At 61.5% G+C, this 21,359-nt stretch overlaps 1 protein-coding gene across 2 annotated transcripts in view; it reads left to right on the top strand.

Annotated features, from left to right (window-relative positions):
* Positions 1 to 19,834, top strand: part of FLNA (filamin A) — a 26,195-nt gene extending 6,361 nt beyond the window's left edge. The window contains exons 3-48 of one of the 2 annotated variants that reach the window (XM_003804718.5): positions 216 to 464; positions 568 to 665; positions 762 to 909; positions 1,470 to 1,588; positions 1,681 to 1,758; positions 1,850 to 2,012; positions 2,121 to 2,321; positions 2,860 to 2,997; positions 3,087 to 3,210; positions 3,384 to 3,520; positions 3,622 to 3,815; positions 4,008 to 4,121; positions 4,215 to 4,358; positions 5,595 to 5,718; positions 5,801 to 5,961; positions 6,047 to 6,137; positions 6,231 to 6,400; positions 6,592 to 6,709; positions 6,809 to 7,071; positions 7,773 to 8,370; positions 8,456 to 8,629; positions 8,715 to 8,877; positions 8,955 to 9,115; positions 9,207 to 9,377; positions 9,793 to 9,916; positions 10,006 to 10,162; positions 10,739 to 10,928; positions 11,088 to 11,111; positions 13,289 to 13,536; positions 13,650 to 13,745; positions 13,878 to 13,980; positions 14,070 to 14,210; positions 14,318 to 14,446; positions 14,634 to 14,807; positions 14,904 to 15,065; positions 15,157 to 15,360; positions 15,437 to 15,589; positions 15,686 to 15,808; positions 15,914 to 16,180; positions 16,340 to 16,477; positions 16,665 to 16,780; positions 17,320 to 17,452; positions 18,154 to 18,330; positions 18,494 to 18,712; positions 18,796 to 18,999; positions 19,325 to 19,834. In XM_003804718.5, coding sequence (XP_003804766.2) covers positions 216 to 464; positions 568 to 665; positions 762 to 909; positions 1,470 to 1,588; positions 1,681 to 1,758; positions 1,850 to 2,012; positions 2,121 to 2,321; positions 2,860 to 2,997; positions 3,087 to 3,210; positions 3,384 to 3,520; positions 3,622 to 3,815; positions 4,008 to 4,121; positions 4,215 to 4,358; positions 5,595 to 5,718; positions 5,801 to 5,961; positions 6,047 to 6,137; positions 6,231 to 6,400; positions 6,592 to 6,709; positions 6,809 to 7,071; positions 7,773 to 8,370; positions 8,456 to 8,629; positions 8,715 to 8,877; positions 8,955 to 9,115; positions 9,207 to 9,377; positions 9,793 to 9,916; positions 10,006 to 10,162; positions 10,739 to 10,928; positions 11,088 to 11,111; positions 13,289 to 13,536; positions 13,650 to 13,745; positions 13,878 to 13,980; positions 14,070 to 14,210; positions 14,318 to 14,446; positions 14,634 to 14,807; positions 14,904 to 15,065; positions 15,157 to 15,360; positions 15,437 to 15,589; positions 15,686 to 15,808; positions 15,914 to 16,180; positions 16,340 to 16,477; positions 16,665 to 16,780; positions 17,320 to 17,452; positions 18,154 to 18,330; positions 18,494 to 18,712; positions 18,796 to 18,999; positions 19,325 to 19,512 — 7,571 coding nt within the window. In that variant the 3' untranslated portion in view covers positions 19,513 to 19,834. The remainder of the gene's footprint in view (positions 1 to 215; positions 465 to 567; positions 666 to 761; positions 910 to 1,469; positions 1,589 to 1,680; positions 1,759 to 1,849; positions 2,013 to 2,120; positions 2,322 to 2,859; positions 2,998 to 3,086; positions 3,211 to 3,383; positions 3,521 to 3,621; positions 3,816 to 4,007; positions 4,122 to 4,214; positions 4,359 to 5,594; positions 5,719 to 5,800; positions 5,962 to 6,046; positions 6,138 to 6,230; positions 6,401 to 6,591; positions 6,710 to 6,808; positions 7,072 to 7,772; positions 8,371 to 8,455; positions 8,630 to 8,714; positions 8,878 to 8,954; positions 9,116 to 9,206; positions 9,378 to 9,792; positions 9,917 to 10,005; positions 10,163 to 10,738; positions 10,929 to 11,087; positions 11,112 to 13,288; positions 13,537 to 13,649; positions 13,746 to 13,877; positions 13,981 to 14,069; positions 14,211 to 14,317; positions 14,447 to 14,633; positions 14,808 to 14,903; positions 15,066 to 15,156; positions 15,361 to 15,436; positions 15,590 to 15,685; positions 15,809 to 15,913; positions 16,181 to 16,339; positions 16,478 to 16,664; positions 16,781 to 17,319; positions 17,453 to 18,153; positions 18,331 to 18,493; positions 18,713 to 18,795; positions 19,000 to 19,324) is intronic. The other variant, XM_034950347.3, reaches the window with a different exon arrangement.
* Positions 19,835 to 21,359: the final 1,525 nt, after the last annotated feature.

Here is a 21,359-nt window from a genome sequence, read left to right on the forward strand (position 1 = left end):
TATCTGCCCTCACCCCAAAGTCTCCTTCACCTCTGAACACCCCCTGGGACCCTGGGCAGAGAGGGCCTCATCCACATCCTACCACTGGCCAAGAGGGGGTGTCTACCTCCTCCTTGGCCCCTGCTACCCCGTGCTGCCAGACCCTGACCCCAAAGCCTGGGATCGGCCCCTCCCGCACAGCCGTGTGCCCAGCGTGGCCACTCTTCTACTCACAGACAGCAAGGCCATCGTGGACGGGAACCTGAAGCTGATCCTGGGCCTCATCTGGACCCTGATCCTGCACTACTCCATCTCCATGCCCATGTGGGACGAGGAGGAGGATGAGGAGGCCAAGAAGCAGACCCCCAAGCAGAGGCTCCTGGGCTGGATCCAGAACAAGCTGCCGCAGCTGCCCATCACCAACTTCAGCCGGGACTGGCAGAGCGGCCGGGCCCTGGGCGCCCTGGTGGACAGCTGTGCCCCGGGTGAGGGGGCGCAGAGGCAGGAGAGACTGGGCTGGGGTCACCCATGGGCGGCCCTTGAGGGGGTTCTGCGGCCCCCAGACTCACAGCCTCCCTTGCGCCACAGGCCTGTGTCCTGACTGGGACTCTTGGGACGCCAGCAAGCCCGTTACCAATGCGCGAGAGGCCATGCAGCAGGCGGATGACTGGCTGGGCATCCCCCAGGTACACCCGCCCGGCCTGGCTACAGCTGTAGGGGACCGGATCAGCAGTTGGGAGAGACTCGGAGGCCCGATGGCTCCTGTTTTCTGCCTGTGACAGGTGATCACCCCCGAGGAGATTGTGGACCCCAACGTGGACGAGCACTCTGTCATGACCTACCTGTCCCAGTTCCCCAAGGCCAAGCTGAAGCCAGGGGCTCCCTTGCGGCCCAAACTGAACCCGAAGAAAGCCCGTGCCTACGGGCCAGGTGAGGGAGCCCCGCCAGGGGTGCACCCGTGTGCCAACGTCTTCCCCATAAGACAGTGTCCCATCTAAACGTGGCGGTCCCCAGGGGTCTTGGGTTACATGGCGGCTAGGTGATCAAGCCACCCAAGAGTCAGACAGGAGTGGGTTTTTGGGACTAGTGAAAACACTCCACTGAGTAGACAAGAGAATGCTAATAGGTTCCTCCAGTCACAGAAGCCTGCTGCGTGGGGTCCTCGGGGAGGTAGCATCCAGCGGTCTTTATTATAAATGGAGATGAACCAGGTCTCAGTAACAGGGACCTAAAACCCAGTCAAGGCTCACACAGGAACAAGGGCCCAGTGCGGTGAGAATGAATGTTCCAGAAAACAGGCATGGGCCTGTCCCAGCAGCAAGAGCACAGCTGGGTCCCGAGGCCAGGCTCTGTGCCACAGCTCACACTGAATGAACTTGCCCAGTTTGGAATGTGCCTGACTTAGGGGCCAGCAGGGAGGGCTGAAGGGTGGAGGGGTGAGGCTGTGGCCTTAACAGCTGGCCCGTGGTTGGCTCGCCTTCCCCTGCCAGGCATCGAGCCCACAGGCAACATGGTGAAGAAGCGGGCAGAGTTCACTGTGGAGACCAGAAGTGCTGGCCAGGGAGAGGTGCTGGTGTACGTGGAGGACCCGGCCGGACACCAGGAGGAGGTAGGGCCAGCTGCTGGCAGCAGAGGCCCCGCAGCACTCCCTTTCAGTGGGGCTGCTCTTAGCAAAGGCTCACAGGCTCCTTCCCACCGCAGGCAAAAGTGACCGCCAATAACGACAAGAACCGCACCTTCTCCGTCTGGTACGTCCCCGAGGTGACGGGGACTCATAAGGTGAGCCCTTGGCCAGGGGGGAGGCTTGTGACCTCAGGCAGTGGCTGGAGGCCCCCAGCCCTACCCTCACGGCCCACCCTTCTGGGGACAGGTTACTGTGCTCTTTGCTGGCCAGCACATCGCCAAGAGCCCCTTCGAGGTGTACGTGGATAAGTCACAGGGTGACTCCAGCAAAGTGACAGCCCAAGGTCCCGGCCTGGAGCCCAGTGGCAACATCGCCAACAAGACCACCTACTTTGAGATCTTTACGGCAGGTGAGGGGAGGCTGCCGAGGCCCAGCTGGTCTGTGGGGAGAGCCGCACTGGGGCCTGGGAGCTGAGCAGGTGCCTCGTGGCGGGAGCTGAGCAGGTGCCTCGTGGCAGGAGCTGGCACGGGCGAGGTCGAGGTTGTGATCCAGGACCCCATGGGACAGAAGGGCACGGTAGAGCCTCAGCTGGAGGCCCGGGGCGACAGCACATACCGCTGCAGCTACCAGCCCACCATGGAGGGCGTCCACACCGTGCACGTCACGTTTGCCGGCGTGCCCATCCCTCGCAGCCCCTACACTGTCACTGTTGGCCAAGGTAGGCCTGGCCCTGACTGCCCTCTGCTGTGGCACTGCAGTCTGGGCCTCCCACAGGAGGGGGACCCCCTGGGCCAGTCCCGCTGCAGCCCGCCCCGGGGCCCCTACTCTTTGAGCTTCTACTGTCTGGGCACATGCTATTTTTCCTCCCCTGCTGGGGCCCTTCCTCCTCTCCTCTCCTCGCCCCTCTCCATCTCTCTCCTCACGCTTTCACCTTCGGAAGAGCTCGCTCCAGCTGTCTAGAAACCTGCTGCTCTCTGCTCTGCCCACAGGGTCAACGGTACTTGGATCTGTCTTCTTCTTGGAAGGGGGAGGATGGGGGGGCTCTGGGCTGGTGTGGAGCAGGTGGGAGGAGGCCTGCCATGTCCTGGCCCAGGCCACAGTTCCTGGGGTCACAGTCCCTTCCAGTTCTTTCTTGCATGTCCCCCTCCAGCCAAGCTCTGAGGGACCCACCAATCCTGACAGCCCGGCCCTGTGGGAGGCAAGGGAGGGGTCGCCCAGCCGAGCTGCTGGTGCTCAGCTGGCCCCTCTGCCTACAGCCTGTAACCCGAGTGCCTGCCGGGCGGTTGGCCGGGGCCTCCAGCCCAAGGGTGTGCGGGTGAAGGAGACAGCTGACTTCAAGGTGTACACAAAGGGCGCTGGCAGTGGGGAGCTGAAGGTCACCGTGAAGGGCCCCAGTAAGTTGGCCTGGAGCCAGGCCAGGATGGGTGGCGGCAGCCCCCGGGTTCACTGCTGGGCAGGCCTGAGGCCCTCCTTGTCTTGGCAGAGGGAGAGGAGCGCGTGAAGCAGAAGGACCTGGGGGATGGCGTGTATGGCTTCGAGTATTACCCTATGGTCCCTGGAACCTATATTGTCACCATCACGTGGGGTGGTCAGAACATCGGGCGCAGGTGAGGCCCCCAGGCATCCCTCTCCCAGCTCTGCACACTCTGCCTCTTCCTTCTGCCTCCCCACCTGATGATGAGGGGCCACATGGGCTCTTCCTGCCTGGCCGCCACAGTGGGGCCCACGCTGGCTCATGTGGTGATCCTCGGTGTTCCCTGTGTGGCTCTCGCATTTGCAGTCCCTTCGAGGTGAAGGTGGGCACCGAGTGTGGCAATCAGAAGGTACGGGCCTGGGGCCCTGGGCTGGAGGGCGGCGTCGTTGGCAAGTCAGCAGACTTTGTGGTGGAGGCTATCGGGGACGACGTGGGCACGCTGGGTAAGTTGGAGGCTGCAGCATGGGCACCTGGGGACAGACGATGGCAAGGACGGCCCACCCTGAGGCTCCAGGGCACTGAGGGGACTGGTGGCTGTTGTCAGGCTTCTCGGTGGAAGGGCCATCGCAGGCTAAGATCGAATGTGACGACAAGGGCGACGGCTCCTGTGATGTGCGCTACTGGCCGCAGGAGGCTGGCGAGTATGCCGTTCACGTGCTGTGCAACAGCGAAGACATCCGCCTCAGCCCCTTCATGGCTGACATCCGTGACGCGCCCCAGGACTTCCACCCAGACAGGGTAAAGAGCAGGCTGTGATGGCCTAAGTCTCGCCCTGCTGCTCCTGCTTGGGGTCTGGTGGGGGTGGGCCCAGGCCCTGGGCTGGTATCCCCAGCAGTATTCCTGGCACTCTGTGTCCCTGGCCACCCTGCCTGGGTTGTAGCTCTGGCAGCCTGGACCTGGTCCCCTGACAGCTGGGTGGTCTCCTGCTAGGTGAAGGCACGTGGGCCTGGATTGGAGAAGACAGGTGTGGCCGTCAACAAGCCAGCAGAGTTCACAGTGGATGCCAAGCACGGTGGCAAGGCCCCACTTCGGGTCCAAGTCCAGGTAGAGCACCCACGGGTGTTGGGGGCAGGGCAGGTGTGGGCACCCAGGCCTGGGCACTGACCAGCAGGCCACCTGCTCCTATGTGCCTGACAGGACAATGAAGGCTGCCCTGTGGAGGCGTTGGTCAAGGACAACGGCAATGGCACTTACAGCTGCTCCTACGTGCCCAGGAAGCCGGTGAAGCACACAGCCATGGTGTCCTGGGGAGGCGTCAGCATCCCCAACAGCCCCTTCAGGGTGAGCCAACCTCCACCGGCCTTTAGTCCATCTCGATAGCATTCACATAGCACACGATTCGTCCATTTCAAGTGGTTGTGGCACGCCATCCTGACTCCCCTGTCCCACAGCTCCTGGTGACCACTAACCTGCTTTCTGCTGTGGCTTTGCCTATCCTGGACATGTTCTATAGATGGAACTGTGTGCCACGTGGCCTTTTGTGTCTGGCTTCTTTCGCTCACCACGAAGTTTTCCGTGTTTTCGTTCATGTTTGGCATGTCTTGGCACTTTGTTCCTTTATAATTATTTTGTTTATTTATTTATTTATTTGAGATGGAGTCTCACACTGTCGCCCAGGCTGGAGTGCAATGGCGCGATCTCGGCTCACTGCAGGCTCTTTCTCCCGGGTTCACGCCATTCTCCTGCCTCAGCCTCCCGGGTAGCTGGGACTACAGGCGCCTGCCACCCCCCCGGCTAATTTTTTGTATTTGTAGTAGAGACAAGGTTTCACTGTGTTAGCCAGGATGGTGTCGATCTCCTGACCTTGTGATCCGCCCACCTCGGCCTCCCAAAGTGCTGGGATTACAGGCATGAGCCACTGCACCCGTCCTGTTTTTTTTTTTTTGAGCCGGAGTTTTGCTCTTATTGCCAGGCTGGAGTGCAGTGACGTGATCTCAGCTCACTGCAACCTCTGCCTGCCAGGTTCAAGCAATTCTCTCCTGCCTCAGCCTCCTGAGTAGCTGGGATTGCAGGCATACGCCACCATTCCCAGCTAATTTTGTATTTTTAGTACAGACGGGGTTTCTCCATGTTGGTCAGACTGGTCTCAACCGCCTGACCCCAGTGGTCCACCCACCTTGGCCTTCCAAAGTGCTGGGATTACAGGCATGAGCCACCACGTCCGGCCGCTTCATTTCTTTTTATGGCTGCATAATACTCCATTGTGTGGCCAGACCACATTCCATTTTTCCGTTCACTTGCTAACAGATATTGAGGATGAGCTTGCCTTTGGTGATCATGAACAGTGCTGTTAACAGTGAGTCCAGGTGTTTGCGTGGACATTTGCTTTCATTTCTCTTGGGTAGTTGCCTCGGAGTGAACCGGAGCATCACACAGTCCCTCTGTGGTCAACTGAGGAACTGCCAGACTCTTCCCAAGGCAGCTGGACCATTTTGTGTGCCTGCCAGTGTAGCTGAGGGAGCTTCTGAGTCTCCTCCAGGCTGCTCATGCCCTTGCCCTTGCCCCTGTGCCCTGCAGGTGAATGTGGGAGCTGGCAGCCACCCCAACAAGGTCAAAGTATACGGCCCCGGAGTAGCCAAGACAGGGCTCAAGGCCCACGAGCCCACCTACTTCACTGTGGACTGCGCCGAGGCTGGCCAGGGTAAGGCCTGGCTGTGGGTGGGAGGGCAGGTGGCTGGGGTGTCCCTGCGAGGTCTCAGCCTCCGCTCCTCTCCCGGCCGCAGGGGACGTCAGCATCGGCATCAAGTGTGCCCCTGGAGTGGTAGGCCCCGCCGAAGCTGACATCGACTTCGACATCATCCGCAATGACAATGACACCTTCACGGTCAAGTACACGCCCCGGGGGGCTGGCAGCTACACCATTATGGTCCTCTTTGCTGACCAGGTGGGTGCTGCGCTCCTGGCCACTAAGATGTCATTGCGGATAACGTCTGCCCTCCTCTAAGGCCTTCTCCTCCCACTGCCTGCAGGCCACGCCCACCAGCCCCATCCGAGTCAAGGTGGAGCCCTCTCATGACGCCAGTAAGGTGAAGGCCGAGGGCCCTGGCCTCAGTCGCACTGGTGAGGACAGGTACCCCATGGCAGGTTGCAGGGCATCAAGGGTAGGAGGGCTTGGGGCAGGGTGCCCCTACATGGTCCCTGTGTGTTCCTCAGGTGTCGAGCTTGGCAAGCCCACCCACTTCACAGTAAATGCCAAAGCCGCTGGCAAAGGCAAGCTGGACGTCCAGTTCTCAGGACTCACCAAGGGGGATGCAGTGCGAGATGTGGACATCATCGACCACCATGACAACACCTACACAGTCAAGTACACGCCTGTGCAGCAGGTAGCCACACCCTCCACTACAGTCACCGAGTCCCCAGCCTCCTCATGCAGCAGCCTAGGGGACAGCTCCGAGGGACTTTCTGCCCACTCTCATTCCTTACCTGGGAGAGGACAGGCATGGAGGTCCAGGAGGGGGTTGGGGAGCAATTCTGGTGTCTCTAAATACCCCCTTCCCTTCTGCACCCTTCCCAGGGTCCAGTAGGCGTCAATGTCACCTATGGAGGGGATCCCATCCCTAAGAGCCCTTTCTCAGTGGCAGTATCTCCAAGCCTGGACCTCAGCAAGATCAAGGTGTCTGGCCTGGGAGAGAGTAAGTAGTTGGGGCCCTTGTCGCAAAGGCCTTTGTCACATCCAGGGATTGGCTGAGCTGGGTGTCATGTCTCTCTCCTTCCTTTCATCGTTTCCACAGAGGTGGACGTTGGCAAAGACCAGGAGTTCACAGTCAAATCAAAGGGTGCTGGTGGTCAAGGCAAAGTGGCATCCAAGATTGTGGGCCCCTCGGGTGCAGCGGTGCCCTGCAAGGTGGAGCCAGGCCTGGGGGCTGACAACAGTGTGGTGCGCTTCCTGCCCCGTGAGGAAGGGCCCTATGAGGTGGAGGTGACCTATGACGGCGTGCCCGTGCCTGGCAGCCCCTTTCCTCTGGAAGCTGTGGCCCCCACCAAGCCTAGCAAGGTAATTGGGGTATGGGAGGCCCTAAGGGTAGAACCCACTGTGCTCTCTGAGGGCCCCAAAGGTACCCCATCTTCTCCAGACCTGCCCTAAATCCTTTTTTTTTTTTTTTTTCCTGAGACAGACTGTCAACCTTGACCCTGTTTAAGTGAGAGTAAAGGGGAGGAGGGAAATAGAAACCCACAAAAAGTCATCAGGGTTGAAGAATTTTTTTTTTTTTTTCTTTCTTTCTTTTTTTTTTTTTTGAGAAAGAGTCTCACTCTGTCGCCCAGGCTGGAGTGCAGTGGCGCGATCTTGGCTCACGGCACCCTCCGCCTCCTGGCTTCAAGCAATACTCCTGCGTCAGCCTCCCAAGTAGCTGGGATTACAGGTGCCCGCCACCATGCCCAGCTAATTCTGGTATTTTTAGTAGAGACGAGGTTTCACCATGTTGGCCAGGCTGTTCTCAAACTCCTGACCTCAGGTGATCCACCCACCTTGGCCTCCCAAAGGGCTGAGATTACAGGCGTGAGTGACCGCGCCCTGCCCTCCTTTTTGTCCTTATGACTGATGGATGGCCCATCTGGCAGGCAGCCTGGGCCCGCCCGTGTCCCTGTTTGGTGAGGGCAGGAAGCCAGGGCAAGGGGAGGCAGGTGGAAAGTCAAGCAGGAGGTCTGGGATCGGGGCATAGTGTGGCCTTGGCTCCTGACCCCTTCTTCCCTCAGGTGAAGGCGTTTGGGCCGGGGCTGCAGGGAGGCAGTGCAGGCTCCCCCGCCCGCTTCACCATCGACACCAAGGGCGCCGGCACAGGTGGCCTGGGCCTGACGGTGGAGGGCCCCTGTGAGGCGCAGCTCGAGTGCTTGGACAATGGGGATGGCACATGTTCCGTGTCCTACGTGCCCACCGAGCCCGGGGACTACAACATCAACATCCTCTTCGCTGACACCCACATCCCTGGCTCCCCATTCAAGGCCCACGTGGTTCCCTGCTTTGACGCATCCAAAGTCAAGTGCTCAGGCCCCGGGCTGGAGCGGGCCACCGCTGGGGAGGTGGGCCAATTCCAAGTGGACTGCTCGAGCGCGGGCAGCGCGGAGCTGACCATTGAGATCTGCTCGGAGGCGGGGCTTCCGGCCGAGGTGTACATCCAGGACCACGGTGACGGCACGCACACCATTACATACATTCCCCTCTGCCCCGGGGCCTACACCGTCACCATCAAGTACGGCGGCCAGCCCGTGCCCAACTTCCCCAGCAAGCTGCAGGTGGAACCTGCGGTGGACACTTCCGGTGTCCAGTGCTATGGGCCTGGTATTGAGGGCCAGGGTGAGTTGCCCTGCCGTGGGGTATGTGACGGGGGGACAGGGACCAGAACCCCTGAGCCCCAAGCCTCCTCTCTGTGCCTTTGCAGGTGTCTTCCGTGAGGCCACCACTGAGTTCAGTGTGGACGCCCGGGCTCTGACACAGACCGGAGGGCCGCACGTCAAGGCCCGTGTGGCCAACCCCTCAGGCAACCTGACGGAGACCTACGTTCAGGACCGTGGTGACGGCATGTACAAAGTGGAGTACACGCCTTACGAGGAGGGTGCGTGCTGGGGACTCCCACAGGCTGGCAGACGGGGTGGGTGGGGTGGCCCGGGCTCCTCCTGACCTGGCCTGCACTCCTCCAGGACTGCACTCCGTGGACGTGACCTATGACGGCAGTCCCGTGCCCAGCAGCCCCTTCCAGGTGCCCGTGACCGAGGGCTGCGACCCCTCCCGGGTGCGTGTCCACGGGCCAGGCATCCAAAGTGGCACCACCAACAAGCCCAACAAGTTCACTGTGGAGACCAGGTAAGGGAGCCCCCAGGAGCCCGTGTGGCTGGTGGGCCTGGGAACCCCAGGAATGACCGGCTGTCTGTTTGGACCAGGGGAGCTGGCACGGGCGGCCTGGGCCTGGCTGTAGAGGGCCCCTCCGAGGCCAAGATGTCCTGCATGGATAACAAGGACGGCAGCTGCTCGGTCGAGTACATCCCTTATGAGGCTGGCACCTACAGCCTCAACGTCACCTATGGTGGCCATCAAGTGCCAGGTGAGGAGGTGGCGGCCAGGGCAGGGCTGGGACTGTCTGCTCGTCCCCACCCTGTCTCATACAGCCGCCATCCCTTTGCCCCAACCCTCAGGCAGTCCTTTCAAGGTCCCTGTGCATGATGTGACAGATGCGTCCAAGGTCAAGTGCTCTGGGCCCGGCCTGAGCCCAGGCATGGTTCGCGCCAACCTCCCTCAGTCCTTCCAGGTGGACACAAGCAAGGCTGGTGTGGCCCCATTGCAGGTCAAAGTGCAAGGGCCCAAAGGTGAGTGTTTGCATGCCTGGAGCCAGGGGTCGGGAGGGCAGTGTCCTGTTTGAGGGCCGGGAAAGGAAACTGGAGGCCCAAAGTGAGGCCCAGAGTGCAGAGGTGGTGCAAGTGTGTAGGTGTTTTTGGAAGAGCCTTAGGTGACAGTGCAGCCAGGTGGGGGACTTGGAGGAGGTAGAGCAGATGGGACTGGTCACTGAGCAGATGTGGCAGGAAGGCAGGCAGGCAAGGGTCCCAGCTGGCACCCAGATGGGTGTCTTTCGTGCCAGAGGGGGTCAAGGCCATTTCCAGGGTCGGGTGGATGAGGATACAGCGAGGTCTAGGCCTGGGACTGGGTCCTGGCCGTCCAGTGTGGTGGGGTAGGAATGGAGGCCCAGGAGACTAGCTGAGGCTCTGTCCCTGGGGCTGGGGCCAGGCCTGGTGGAGCCAGTGGACGTAGTAGACAACGCTGATGGCACCCAGACCGTCAATTATGTGCCCAGCCGAGAAGGGCCCTACAGCATCTCAGTACTGTATGGAGATGAAGAGGTACCCCGGAGGTAAGAGGCAGGGCCTGCTGCCTGTGGGGAGTGGCCCAGGCTGGATGCTGAGAACCTGTCTGACTGCTCACACCACCAATCCCTCACAGCCCCTTCAAGGTCAAGGTGCTGCCTACTCATGATGCCAGCAAGGTGAAGGCCAGTGGCCCCGGGCTCAACACCACTGGCGTGCCTGCCAGCCTGCCCGTGGAGTTCACCATCGATGCAAAGGACGCCGGGGAGGGCCTGCTGGCTGTCCAGATCACGGTGAGCTCCGGGCACAGGCAGGGGAGGCAGGGGGGCCTGGGCGGCTGGAGTGTGGGCTGCGGGTGGCCGGTGTCTGATCTCCCTGCGGAGCTGCACCAAGGAGGGCAGGGAAGGACAGGGCCCCTGTCTTTGGTTTGCTAAGGTTGTGACTACCTTAGGATGGTGGTGACAGGCACAGGCTTCCCCAGACATGCACTTGCTGCTAACTTTGAGCACGTCACCAAAGCCTTTTGTGCCTCAGTTTCCCCACCTGTAATATTCTCATGGGGGCAGGTATAGGATAGAAGCTTGAGATCACCCCGGTGAGCTCCTCCTAGTGCTGGCCAGGCCCTGGGGCTGAGGATGGGTGCCAAGCTCGCTGGCCGTGCCTGTTGTCATGTGGGAAGTGTGGGATGTTTTAGTCTCCATTCTGGACTCTGCCAGGTGCAGGCAGCCCTTTTGGGCCATAGCAGTTAAGAGGCCTGAGGCCCAGAGACTGTCCCTGTAGCAGCAGCGCTGGGCACTCTGGGAGCGCCTGAGGCAGGCCCGGGGCTACTCGGGCTTGGGCCAACTGCCTCCCCTGCCTCTGCCACACAGGATCCCGAAGGCAAGCCGAAGAAGACACACATCCAAGACAACCATGACGGCACGTATACAGTGGCCTACGTGCCAGACGTGACGGGTCGCTACACCATCCTCATCAAGTACGGTGGTGACGAGATCCCCTTCTCCCCGTACCGCGTGCGTGCCGTGCCCACCGGGGACGCCAGCAAGTGCACCGTCACAGGTGAGCCCGCCCGCTGTTGGCCGCTGCGGCGCTCGGCACGGGGCTTGGGTTGTGCCTGTGTGCAAGGGCTCGCTGCTTGGGGCGGCGTGTGGGAGTGGGGGCCGCCCCCTTGAGTGACTCACCTGACCTTTCTCCTTGCTCTCTGCCCTCTCACCTCAGTGTCAATCGGAGGTCACGGGCTAGGTAAGCTGCTTGCTGGGGCCACTCCCAATGCCCCTCCTGCCCAGAGGGGCAGCTTCCTTTCCTCTTGGGGCCGATTCCCAGGACAGTTCCAGCTGCAGCTCTAGGCAGGGACAGAGTTGGGTGGGGTGCAGAAGATGAGGCCGTGGGCTGGAGGGCGAGGGCCCAGGGAGGCTTCCGGAGCTGAGCATGACCGCTCCAGCTCTTCCCCTCTCTGGGCCTTTATTTCCCCATCTGAGAACTCGGGTTGCAGCTGAGAGCTTTGGGGTGAGGTGCATCCTGAGAGGCACCCCACTGGGGACTTTGGGGTCTCGGGATCTTGGCACCCAGGGAGGCACAAGGGCTCCTGCGTGGGCTGAGGGAACAAGGGGTCTCCCCAACTCAATGGGAGCCCCAGCCCTGGCCAGATCCACAGACCCCCATCCCCACCTTCCAGGGGCCTCTGCGTCCCGGGCCGGGGGAGGTGCATGAGCGGGTGGGGCTGGCTGGTAGTGCAGTAGCGCCAGTGTCGACTGCTTGGGCGGCCAGCATGGCGGGGCCCGGCCCAGCCTCAGAGCCCCAAAGTGCATTCTGTGGCCCGTCTTCCTCCTTCCCCCTTCCCCTATCCCCCAGCAGTGACGTTATTCAGACATTCCCCAACAGGCATGGAGGGTCACCTGCCCCAGCCAGGGACACCCAGGGATGCTGATGAGAGGCTACAGGCCTGGCACTTGGGCGAGGTGGCTAAGGAAAGGGTTAGAGGGTGGCTAGAGTTTTGCGGCAGGAGCGAGATGGCTTTATAGAGCAGGCCGTAGGATCCGATGTGTGTGTGACAGGCGTGTGTGCGCAGGGCGGGGGAGGCTGGGGAGTACTGATTGCAGGGCCTTGGGGGCTTTGAGGGTGGGAGCAAGACTCAGTAACCTCAGTTTCCCTGGCTACTGTTTGCAGAATGGAGACAGGGAGCCCGGGGGGGAAGGGGGGCGCTGAAGTTGCTCTCTGGCAAGCTTGACGGCCACGGGGCTTCAGTGAGAGCCAAATTAGGAGGCATACTTTGAGGATGGAGTGGCTGAGACCTGCGGTTCGCTGGGAGCCGGGCAGGGAAAGTGGGGGCAGTCGGGTACCTGTGAGGTTGGGGCCCAAGCCACTAACTAGATGGCATGGGGTGCACATGAGTGAAGCCTCCCAGGGCAGCGTGGGCAGCCGGCAGCCAGGTCTGGAGCCTGGGAGAGCTGCCTGGCCGCGGCAGGCCAGCATGGAGCCTAGTGCAGCAGGAGCCCTCGGCCGATAGTGGGACTTGGTGGCAGGGCCCCTCGAGCTTGGCCTTCAAGTAGGTTTCGTGCTCCTGGCTGCTTCCCTGGCAGGAGGCCAGGCTGCAGGGGGCACTCTCACTGCCAGGCCTCACAGCCCACAGCCCCCCAAGCCTCCACGGCGGAGACCCAGATCATAACGTCACTGTCTCTCCCCTTTCCTCGGGCACTCTGGGGCCCTGGAGCCTGCTCAGCTGCTCTGCCCTCGCAACCCAGCAGTGGTGGCTGTAGCTTGGGCCTCCTGTTCCCTGTCTCCCTGGGTGCTATCCCCGCTCTGCCAAGCCTGCTGCGCTGCGCTACTCGGGTGCTAACCCTGCTGCCTCCCGCTTCCCCGCTCCCACTCCTGTCTGCACCGGGCTGCTTTTCACCGCGAGCCTTCTCAGTTGTCAGGAAACTCCGGTTTCACCATCAGGCCTGGGGGGTGGGGAGGCAAGTGTCACGTCCCCCCACGCTGCAGCAGGACTCCGCCTCACCGCGTCCACACACAGCAATGGGGGCCGGGGCCAGGCCAGAAGGGCGCAGGCAGCCGTGTGCCCAGCCAGATGCTGGCGTTCAGCAGTGTGGGCCATGGTGCTGGGCGAGGCTGAGTAGGCAAGGGAGTGGCTGTCAACACTTAGGCTGGAGTGGGCCCTTCCTTTTCCTCCCAGGCACCTGGGTGCTACTGTCGGGCCTCTCCCACATGGGCACTTGAGGTGGTCAGGAGAACCCTTCCTGCCTTCTGAGAAACCACTCGCCATCCCAGCTTGGAGGGGCAGGGCGGGGCAGGAGGCCTGGCGGCCTGGCTGTGCTTGGTGGTGGCAATGAGAGGCCTGTGTGGGCGGCAGGCGGACGGGAACAACCTGAACCCGAGCTCACACGCTGGCCCCCCTTTGGGGACCCACCCTGCCCCACCAGGTGCTGGCATCGGCCCCACCATTCAGATTGGGGAGGAGACGGTGATCACTGTGGACACTAAGGCAGCAGGCAAAGGCAAAGTGACGTGCACCGTGTGCACGCCTGATGGCTCAGAGGTGGATGTGGACGTGGTGGAGAATGAGGACGGCACTTTCGACATCTTCTACACGGCCCCCCAGCCGGGCAAATACGTCATCTGTGTGCGCTTTGGTGGCGAGCACGTGCCCAACAGCCCCTTCCAAGTGACGGTGAGGAGGGGTGGGGGGTAGGTCAGCAGGGGCGTCTGGCAGGTCCTGGCCTGTTCCCCTGGGGCCTCTCTGTGACAACAGACTCTCCAGCAGCTCTCTGCTTTGCCCTGCAGGCTCTGGCTGGGGACCAGCCCTCGGTGCAGCCCCCTCTACGGTCTCAGCAGCTGGCCCCACAGTACACCTACGCCCAGGGCGGCCAGCAGACTTGGGTACGGCCTGGCCAGCTAGGGACACTGGAGCTAGCCAGCTGGGTGTTCTGTGAGCCCCTAGTTTACCATGTGTGAGGAGGGACCCCAGATCCTCCCACTGTCCCTCACCCATGCCCTGTGTCTCCACTGCAGGCCCCGGAGAGGCCCCTGGTGGGTGTCAATGGGCTGGATGTGACCAGCCTGAGGCCCTTTGACCTTGTCATCCCCTTCACCATCAAGAAGGGCGAGATCACAGGTGAGTGGGGACTTGGGAAGGAGCTCGAGAGCCAAGGAGGCCAGATTGTGCCAATGAGCTGCCCTGACCTCAGCCCCACTGCCCCACAGGGGAGGTTCGGATGCCCTCAGGCAAGGTGGCGCAGCCCACCATCACTGACAACAAAGACGGCACCGTGACCGTGCGGTATGCACCCAGCGAGGCTGGCCTGCACGAGATGGACATCCGCTATGACAACATGCACATCCCAGGTGGGCCTGCCCTGCCTCTGCCCACTCCACCGCCACCACCTCACAGAGAGATGGGGCTGGGGGACACACGAGGCTGCCATTCCACAAGGCCCTTCTTCCTGCCTCAGGAAGCCCCTTGCAGTTCTATGTGGATTATGTCAACTGTGGCCATGTCACTGCCTATGGGCCTGGCCTCACCCATGGAGTAGTGAACAAGCCTGCCACCTTCACCGTCAACACCAAGGATGCAGGAGAGGGTGAGCAATAGCTCTGGTCTTGACCTGCTCTGTGCCCGGGATGCCCTCACCGGGGTAAGGGCTGGACTCAGGAGATATTCCTGAATGGGGCTCCCTGCCCTGCTGCCCTGGCCATCGGAGCTCCTCGGTGCAGGCCAACTGGAGTGTCCCCAGCATAGTTCCCATGCTCACCCACGGCTCTCTCCAGGGGGCCTGTCTCTGGCCATTGAGGGCCCGTCCAAAGCAGAAATCAGCTGCACTGACAACCAGGATGGGACATGCAGCGTGTCCTACCTGCCTGTGCTGCCGGGAGACTACAGCATTCTAGTCAAGTACAATGAACAGCACGTCCCAGGCAGCCCCTTCACTGCCCGGGTCACAGGTGGGTGGCACTGGGAGCAGTGACAGAAACGGGTGGCAGGGTGGGCATGGTCTCCCATGGCTGGACGCACACTGATGGCTGGCCTGTCCCCACCAGGTGACGACTCCATGCGTATGTCCCACCTAAAGGTCGGCTCTGCTGCCGACATCCCCATCAACATCTCAGAGACGGATCTCAGCCTGCTGACGGCCACTGTGGTCCCGCCCTCGGGCCGGGAGGAGCCCTGTTTGCTGAAGCGGCTGCGTAATGGCCACGTGGGTAAGCGGCTGAAGGGTCCAGGGGTTTCAGAAAGGAGGCAGCCTGTGGGGAGCCATGCCCTCCCTGACTGACAGCCATGCCCTGTGTCCAGGGATTTCATTCGTGCCCAAGGAGACAGGGGAGCACCTGGTGCATGTGAAGAAAAACGGCCAGCACGTGGCCAGCAGCCCCATCCCGGTGGTGATCAGCCAGTCGGAAATTGGGGATGCCAGTCGTGTTCGGGTCTCTGGTCAGGGCCTTCACGAAGGCCACACCTTTGAGCCTGCAGAGTTTATCATTGATACCCGCGATGCAGGTAGGCAGTGGCTGCCCACCAGCTGGGGCGGGAGCACTGTGCATAGCACCGAAGCTCAGGGGTATCTATCCGCTAGGCTATGGTGGGCTCAGCCTGTCCATTGAGGGCCCCAGCAAGGTGGACATCAACACAGAGGACCTGGAGGACGGGACGTGCAGGGTCACCTACTGCCCCACAGAGCCAGGCAACTACATCATCAACATCAAGTTTGCCGACCAGCACGTGCCTGGTGAGTGCAGCAGTGCCTCGGCAGCCCCCCTCACTACACCAGGGCCCACAGGCAGTATGTGACTGGAGGGGCGTGGGCCGTGCTTTCTTCCTGCAGGCAGCCCCTTCTCTGTGAAGGTGACAGGCGAGGGCCGGGTGAAAGAGAGCATCACCCGCAGGCGTCGGGCTCCTTCAGTGGCCAACGTTGGTAGTCATTGTGACCTCAGCCTGAAAATCCCTGGTAGGGGCTGTGGGGAGCCTGGGGAGGGGTCCTGGGGCTCAAGCAGCCCCAAGAGGAGGGGTGTAGCCCAGGGCTGCTGCTCACTAGCCCATCCCCACCCTGCAGAAATTAGCATCCAGGATATGACAGCCCAGGTGACCAGCCCATCGGGCAAGACCCATGAGGCCGAGATCGTGGAAGGGGAGAACCACACCTACTGCATCCGCTTTGTTCCCGCTGAGATGGGCACACACACAGTCAGCGTCAAGTACAAGGGCCAGCACGTGCCTGGGAGCCCCTTCCAGTTCACTGTGGGGCCCCTAGGGGAAGGGGGAGCCCACAAGGTCCGAGCTGGGGGCCCTGGCCTGGAGAGAGCTGAAGCTGGAGTGCCAGGTAGGCCTGCTCACACTCCAAGTGCTCCCTCTCCTGCGTTGGCCAGGGTGGGGTTGGGGGTGGAGGAAAGAGCTGGCAGGCATGTCTACCTTGGCTATGCCTGGAGGGGGCCAAGGCTGGTGAAGCAGCCTTCAGTGAGGACACACTGTTCTCCCACAGCCGAATTCAGTATCTGGACCCGGGAAGCTGGTGCCGGAGGCCTGGCCATTGCTGTCGAGGGCCCCAGCAAGGCTGAGATCTCTTTTGAGGACCGCAAGGACGGCTCCTGTGGTGTGGCTTATGTGGTCCAGGAGCCAGGTACTGGGAACCCGGCTGGGGTTGGAGGAGGTGGGGCCTGAGTGTGGGTATTGGACCCAGGGGTTGCACAGATAGCCCTGCCTGTCACTCACTCTTCACTTTGAGGTCACAGGGCCACTCAGGCTGTTCGTGGGAGGTGGGAGGCCCAAAGGCTGATGAGCCGGTCTTACACTCTTTCCCTGCCCAGGTGACTACGAAGTCTCAGTCAAGTTCAACGAGGAACACATTCCCGACAGCCCCTTCGTGGTGCCTGTGGCTTCTCCGTCTGGCGACGCCCGCCGCCTCACTGTTTCTAGCCTTCAGGTGAGGCACCGAGAGAAACCGCCCACCTGGGGCTCCTGGGCCCGGACAGACCAGAGCCACCGCAGAGAGCAGGCCTCGGCCCTGTGTTCAGTGACCCCCCTGGCCCAGCTCTGGGTTCCAGGCCTCTGCTCTGGCCGGGTGCAGCCCACGCTTGGGGTCGGCAGGAAATATCCTGCCCACCACGTGGAGTTTTTCTCGTGTCTCAGGTCTAAAGGCTTTGAACAGAAGCCTGTGCCCCTTGAGCACCAGGGCTGCGGTTTAAAGAGGGACAGCCTGCCAAGGCTGGGTGCTGCCCACAGGGTGGGGCAGCCCTCCCTTCCTGCCACCTGGGTGTGTGCGACGGCAGAGTGTGGGGGCAGGGGCGGGGATGTGCGCCTGTGGCTTGCTGGCCCTTGCAAATCAGTGGCTCTCCCTCTTTAAACCAAGTTGGACGCCAGATGGGTAAGTGCGACCCGCGGGCCTCTTGCTCCTGGGGCCTTTCCTTCCTCCCTTGCCCTGGCCCAAGCGCCCCCATCTAACCATGTCTGCTGTGCTTCCAGGAGTCAGGGCTAAAGGTCAACCAGCCAGCCTCTTTTGCAGTCAGCCTGAACGGGGCCAAGGGGGCGATCGATGCCAAGGTGCACAGCCCCTCAGGAGCCCTGGAGGAGTGCTATGTCACAGAAATTGACCAAGGTGAGGCCCTGTCCCTGCCCGGCCGCCCTGCCCTGCTGGCTGGAAGCAGGCTGAGAGTACAAAAGGAAGGTACCGCTTCTGTAAGCAGCCAAGACGGGGCCCCAACTCCTGGGCCCCCTAAGCCAGGCAACCCTTTCCCAATTGGTGACCCAAGCCGTTGGGGATGTGGCTCGCCACCCACAGCTATTAGGAAGGCCTTCTACCCTGCAGTACCATGCCATCTCCACAGGGAAAGACTCAAAGTCCAGCCTCAGTGCTGCCCGGCCCTTCAGCCACGGCCATGGTACTTGTGCACAGGCCTGGGGCAGCCTTGCGGGTAGGAGGAGCCCAGTGGGCTTCATTTCACGGCCTAGTCCTGCCCTTCCCAGCTGCATGACCTGAAGCAAGTTCCTGCCTGTCTCTGAGCCCGTTAACATGCAGGGGATATGGTGTTCACGGTAACCTTTCTTAGGAGGCAGCAAGGCCTGGGTTTGGCTTGTAAAAGATTTCCGTCCCAATGCACCCTGACAGTGGGCAGCCTGAGTGTCTAAAGCTTCGGCCCTCAGGAGGTCTGCTGCGGGGTGCACGTGCCCAGCGTGGCTGGGCTCACACTGATGGACTGGCAAAATGGGGAGGGCCAGGGTTGAGGCTGTTCCTCACAGACACCATCTGCTGGTTTGAGGAGGGGCCCCAGGCCCACAGCATGACTCCCTGCTCCTCAGATAAGTATGCTGTGCGCTTCATCCCTCGGGAGAATGGCGTTTACCTGATTGACGTCAAGTTCAACGGCACCCACATCCCTGGAAGCCCCTTCAAGATCCGAGTTGGGGAGCCTGGGCATGGAGGGGACCCAGGCTTGGTGTCTGCTTACGGAGCAGGTCTGGAAGGCGGTGTCACAGGTAAGTCTGTCGGTGCGGCTGCAGGTGTGCACACAGCTGCTAGGCCCTTGCCTCCAAGCTCTTGGTGACAACAGGAGGCACCTGGAGGTGACAAGCCTGCGCTGGGTGGCCGAGGACAGGGAGGCAGGCCAGTCTGGCTCTGCCTGACCTCCTGTGCTCCCAGGGAACCCAGCTGAGTTCGTCGTGAACACGAGCAATGCGGGAGCTGGTGCCCTGTCGGTGACCATTGACGGCCCCTCCAAGGTGAAGATGGATTGCCAGGAGTGCCCTGAGGGCTACCGCGTCACCTATACCCCCATGGCACCTGGCAGCTACCTCATCTCCATCAAGTACGGCGGCCCCTACCACATTGGGGGCAGCCCCTTCAAGGCCAAAGTCACAGGTGAGCCTGGGGCCAAGCTATTGGCATCTGCCCAATGCCCGGCACCACAGCCACCTCTTAGCCCCACCCACTCTGCCTTGCAGGCCCCCGTCTCGTCAGCAACCACAGCCTCCACGAGACATCATCAGTGTTTGTAGACTCTCTGACCAAGGCCACCTGTGCCCCCCAGCATGGGGCCCCGGGTCCTGGGCCTGCTGACGCCAGCAAGGTGGTGGCCAAGGGCCTGGGGCTGAGCAAGGCCTACGTAGGCCAGAAGAGCAGCTTCACAGTAGACTGCAGCAAAGCAGGTGGGCAACCCGGGCCCCTGGCCCACCTTCCCACCAAAATGAGGCCAGAAATCACAGGATGGCCAGTGTCTGGGAGAGCAGGGACCGCCTTTGGGGCGTGGCTTTCACTTCTAGAGCCACCTCCCTGCCACCTCCTGGACCCCTCAAACAAAGACCAGGGAGGAGCTGGAATCTGCTAAGCTGGCCTGGGTTGGGGAGGTGCTGGCAGCTCTTTAGGAAGAGAGAACTGTCACCCCAGAACTGACTTAGGGACAGGAGAGGAGAGCAGGACACCAGCGGGAGGAAGGGGGCTGGGACCTGGGACTGAGGACCCCTCTTGCCTCAGGCAACAACATGCTGCTGGTCGGGGTTCATGGCCCAAGGACCCCCTGCGAGGAGATCCTGGTGAAGCACGTGGGCAGCCGGCTCTACAGCGTGTCCTACCTGCTCAAGGACAAGGGGGAGTACACACTGGTAGTCAAATGGGGGGACGAGCACATCCCAGGCAGCCCCTACCGCGTTGTGGTGCCCTGAGTCTGGGGCCCGTGCCAGCCGGCAGCCCCCAAGCCTGCCCCACTACCCAAGCAGCCCCGCCCTCTTCCCCTCAAGCCCGGCCCCTGGGCCGCCCTGGCCGCCCGCCTGTCACTGCAGCCGCCCCTGCCCTGTGCCGTGCTGCGCTCACCTGCCTCCCCAGCCAGCCGCTGACCTCTCGGCTTTCACTTGGGCAGAGGGAGCCATTTGGTGGCGCTGCTTGTCTTCTTTGGTTCTGGGAGGGGTGAGGGATGGGGGTCCTGTACACAACCACCCACTAGTTCTCTTCTCCAGCCAAGAGGAATAAAGTTTTGCTTCCATTCTCCTTTGGGTGGCTGTAGCTTTGTTGGGGTTGGGGGACCAGTCAAGGCCAACGTGACAGGGGTGCCAATGAGCAGATCAAAGCATGGGCTGAGCACAGGTCACCTCCCTCCGGGGCTCCTGCTTCACCCCACCCTGACTCCAGAAGGCGCCATCTATCTTTGCTTCCTCTGCCTCCCTGAGTTCAAGCCAACGTAAGGAGAGGAACATGTAGCAACCTGGAATGGAGCCCAGGCAGCAAGGAGGCAAAGAGCTGGGCAGGAGAGCCCATTACTGGGTAGGGTGGTGTCAGGAAGGCTCCCTGGTGGAGGTGGCCAGATAATCAAGGGCCCTCTAAGCAGCCCTCAAAATCACAGCAGGCCCGGCCGGGTGTGGTGGCTCACGCCTGTAATCCCAGCACTTCGGGAGGCCGAGGCAGGCAGATCACAAGGTCAGGAGATCAAGACCATCCTGGCTAACACGGTGAAACCCCGTCTCTACTAAAAATACAAAAAATTAGCCAGGTGTGGTGGCGGGCACCTGTAGTCCCAGCTACTCGGGAGGCTGAGGCAGTAGAACGGCGCGAACCCAGGAGACAGAGCTTGCAGTGAGCCGAGATCGCGCCACTGCACTCCAGCCTGGGCGACAGCGAGACTCTGTCTCAAAAAAAAAAAAAATCACAGCAGGCCCTGGCCATCTGCCAGGTAACTTGAACATGCCACCATGCCACCATTCCCCCAAACAAGGGACTGGGATGAGGCCCCCTCCCCCAGGCTCTGGGCCTCAGGGCCCTTTAGTTAACAGGTGGCAGGAGGTGGATGCATTCAAGGTGCCAATCCCAGGTACCCTGGGCCCCCTGCTAAATATCCCCTCATTGGTACCCCTGCCATGGATTCCCACACCAACCTATGTGTCTCCCACTGTAAAGACTGCCCCCAAACACACAACATCCCAAGTCGTCCTGGCTCCTGGTGCTGCCTGCATGCTATTGGGACATCCCAACTGCAGCACCCAAAGCTGACTGCTCCCTGGGCCAAAGGCTTTGGCCCTCGATCAAACCCCTGGCAAGGACACCACCACCTCAGACATCTGCAGACAAGGGCCAGGAAGCAAGGCTCTCGGGGGCAACGCTCAGCTTTCTCGCCACATCCTCCCTCAGCTCCACAGCGTCTGACACGACCAGGCTGTAGCCTGCAGCCATGGCACACGTCAAACCCAGACCTTCTGAGACCTCAACACCATGCGTACCCTCCTTGACCCCTGTTGAGAGGGCAAAGTAGAAAAGGCAGCGGCAGTTCAGGCAGGATGGCTACTTTTATTTCTCACTGGGGCTGGGCTGCTGGCCCCAGGCTCAGGGCGGCCACTCACTGGGAGACACGGGGCAAGCAAGACACAGAAAGGGGAAGTCCCACCCCCAGCCGCAGTCACTCTACTGCTCCCCCTGGGCCCAATGGCATAGAGGTAAAGGGGCCAAGCACACTCTGGAAGCCTCTAAAAGCCACCAGCTGAACGGGGGTGTGAGGCAGCAGAGCCAGGCCCAGAAAGATGCA

The sequence above is a fragment of the Pan paniscus genome, chromosome X, assembly GCF_029289425.2.
Source record: "Pan paniscus chromosome X, NHGRI_mPanPan1-v2.0_pri, whole genome shotgun sequence".
Classification (NCBI taxonomy): Eukaryota; Metazoa; Chordata; class Mammalia; order Primates; family Hominidae; genus Pan; species Pan paniscus.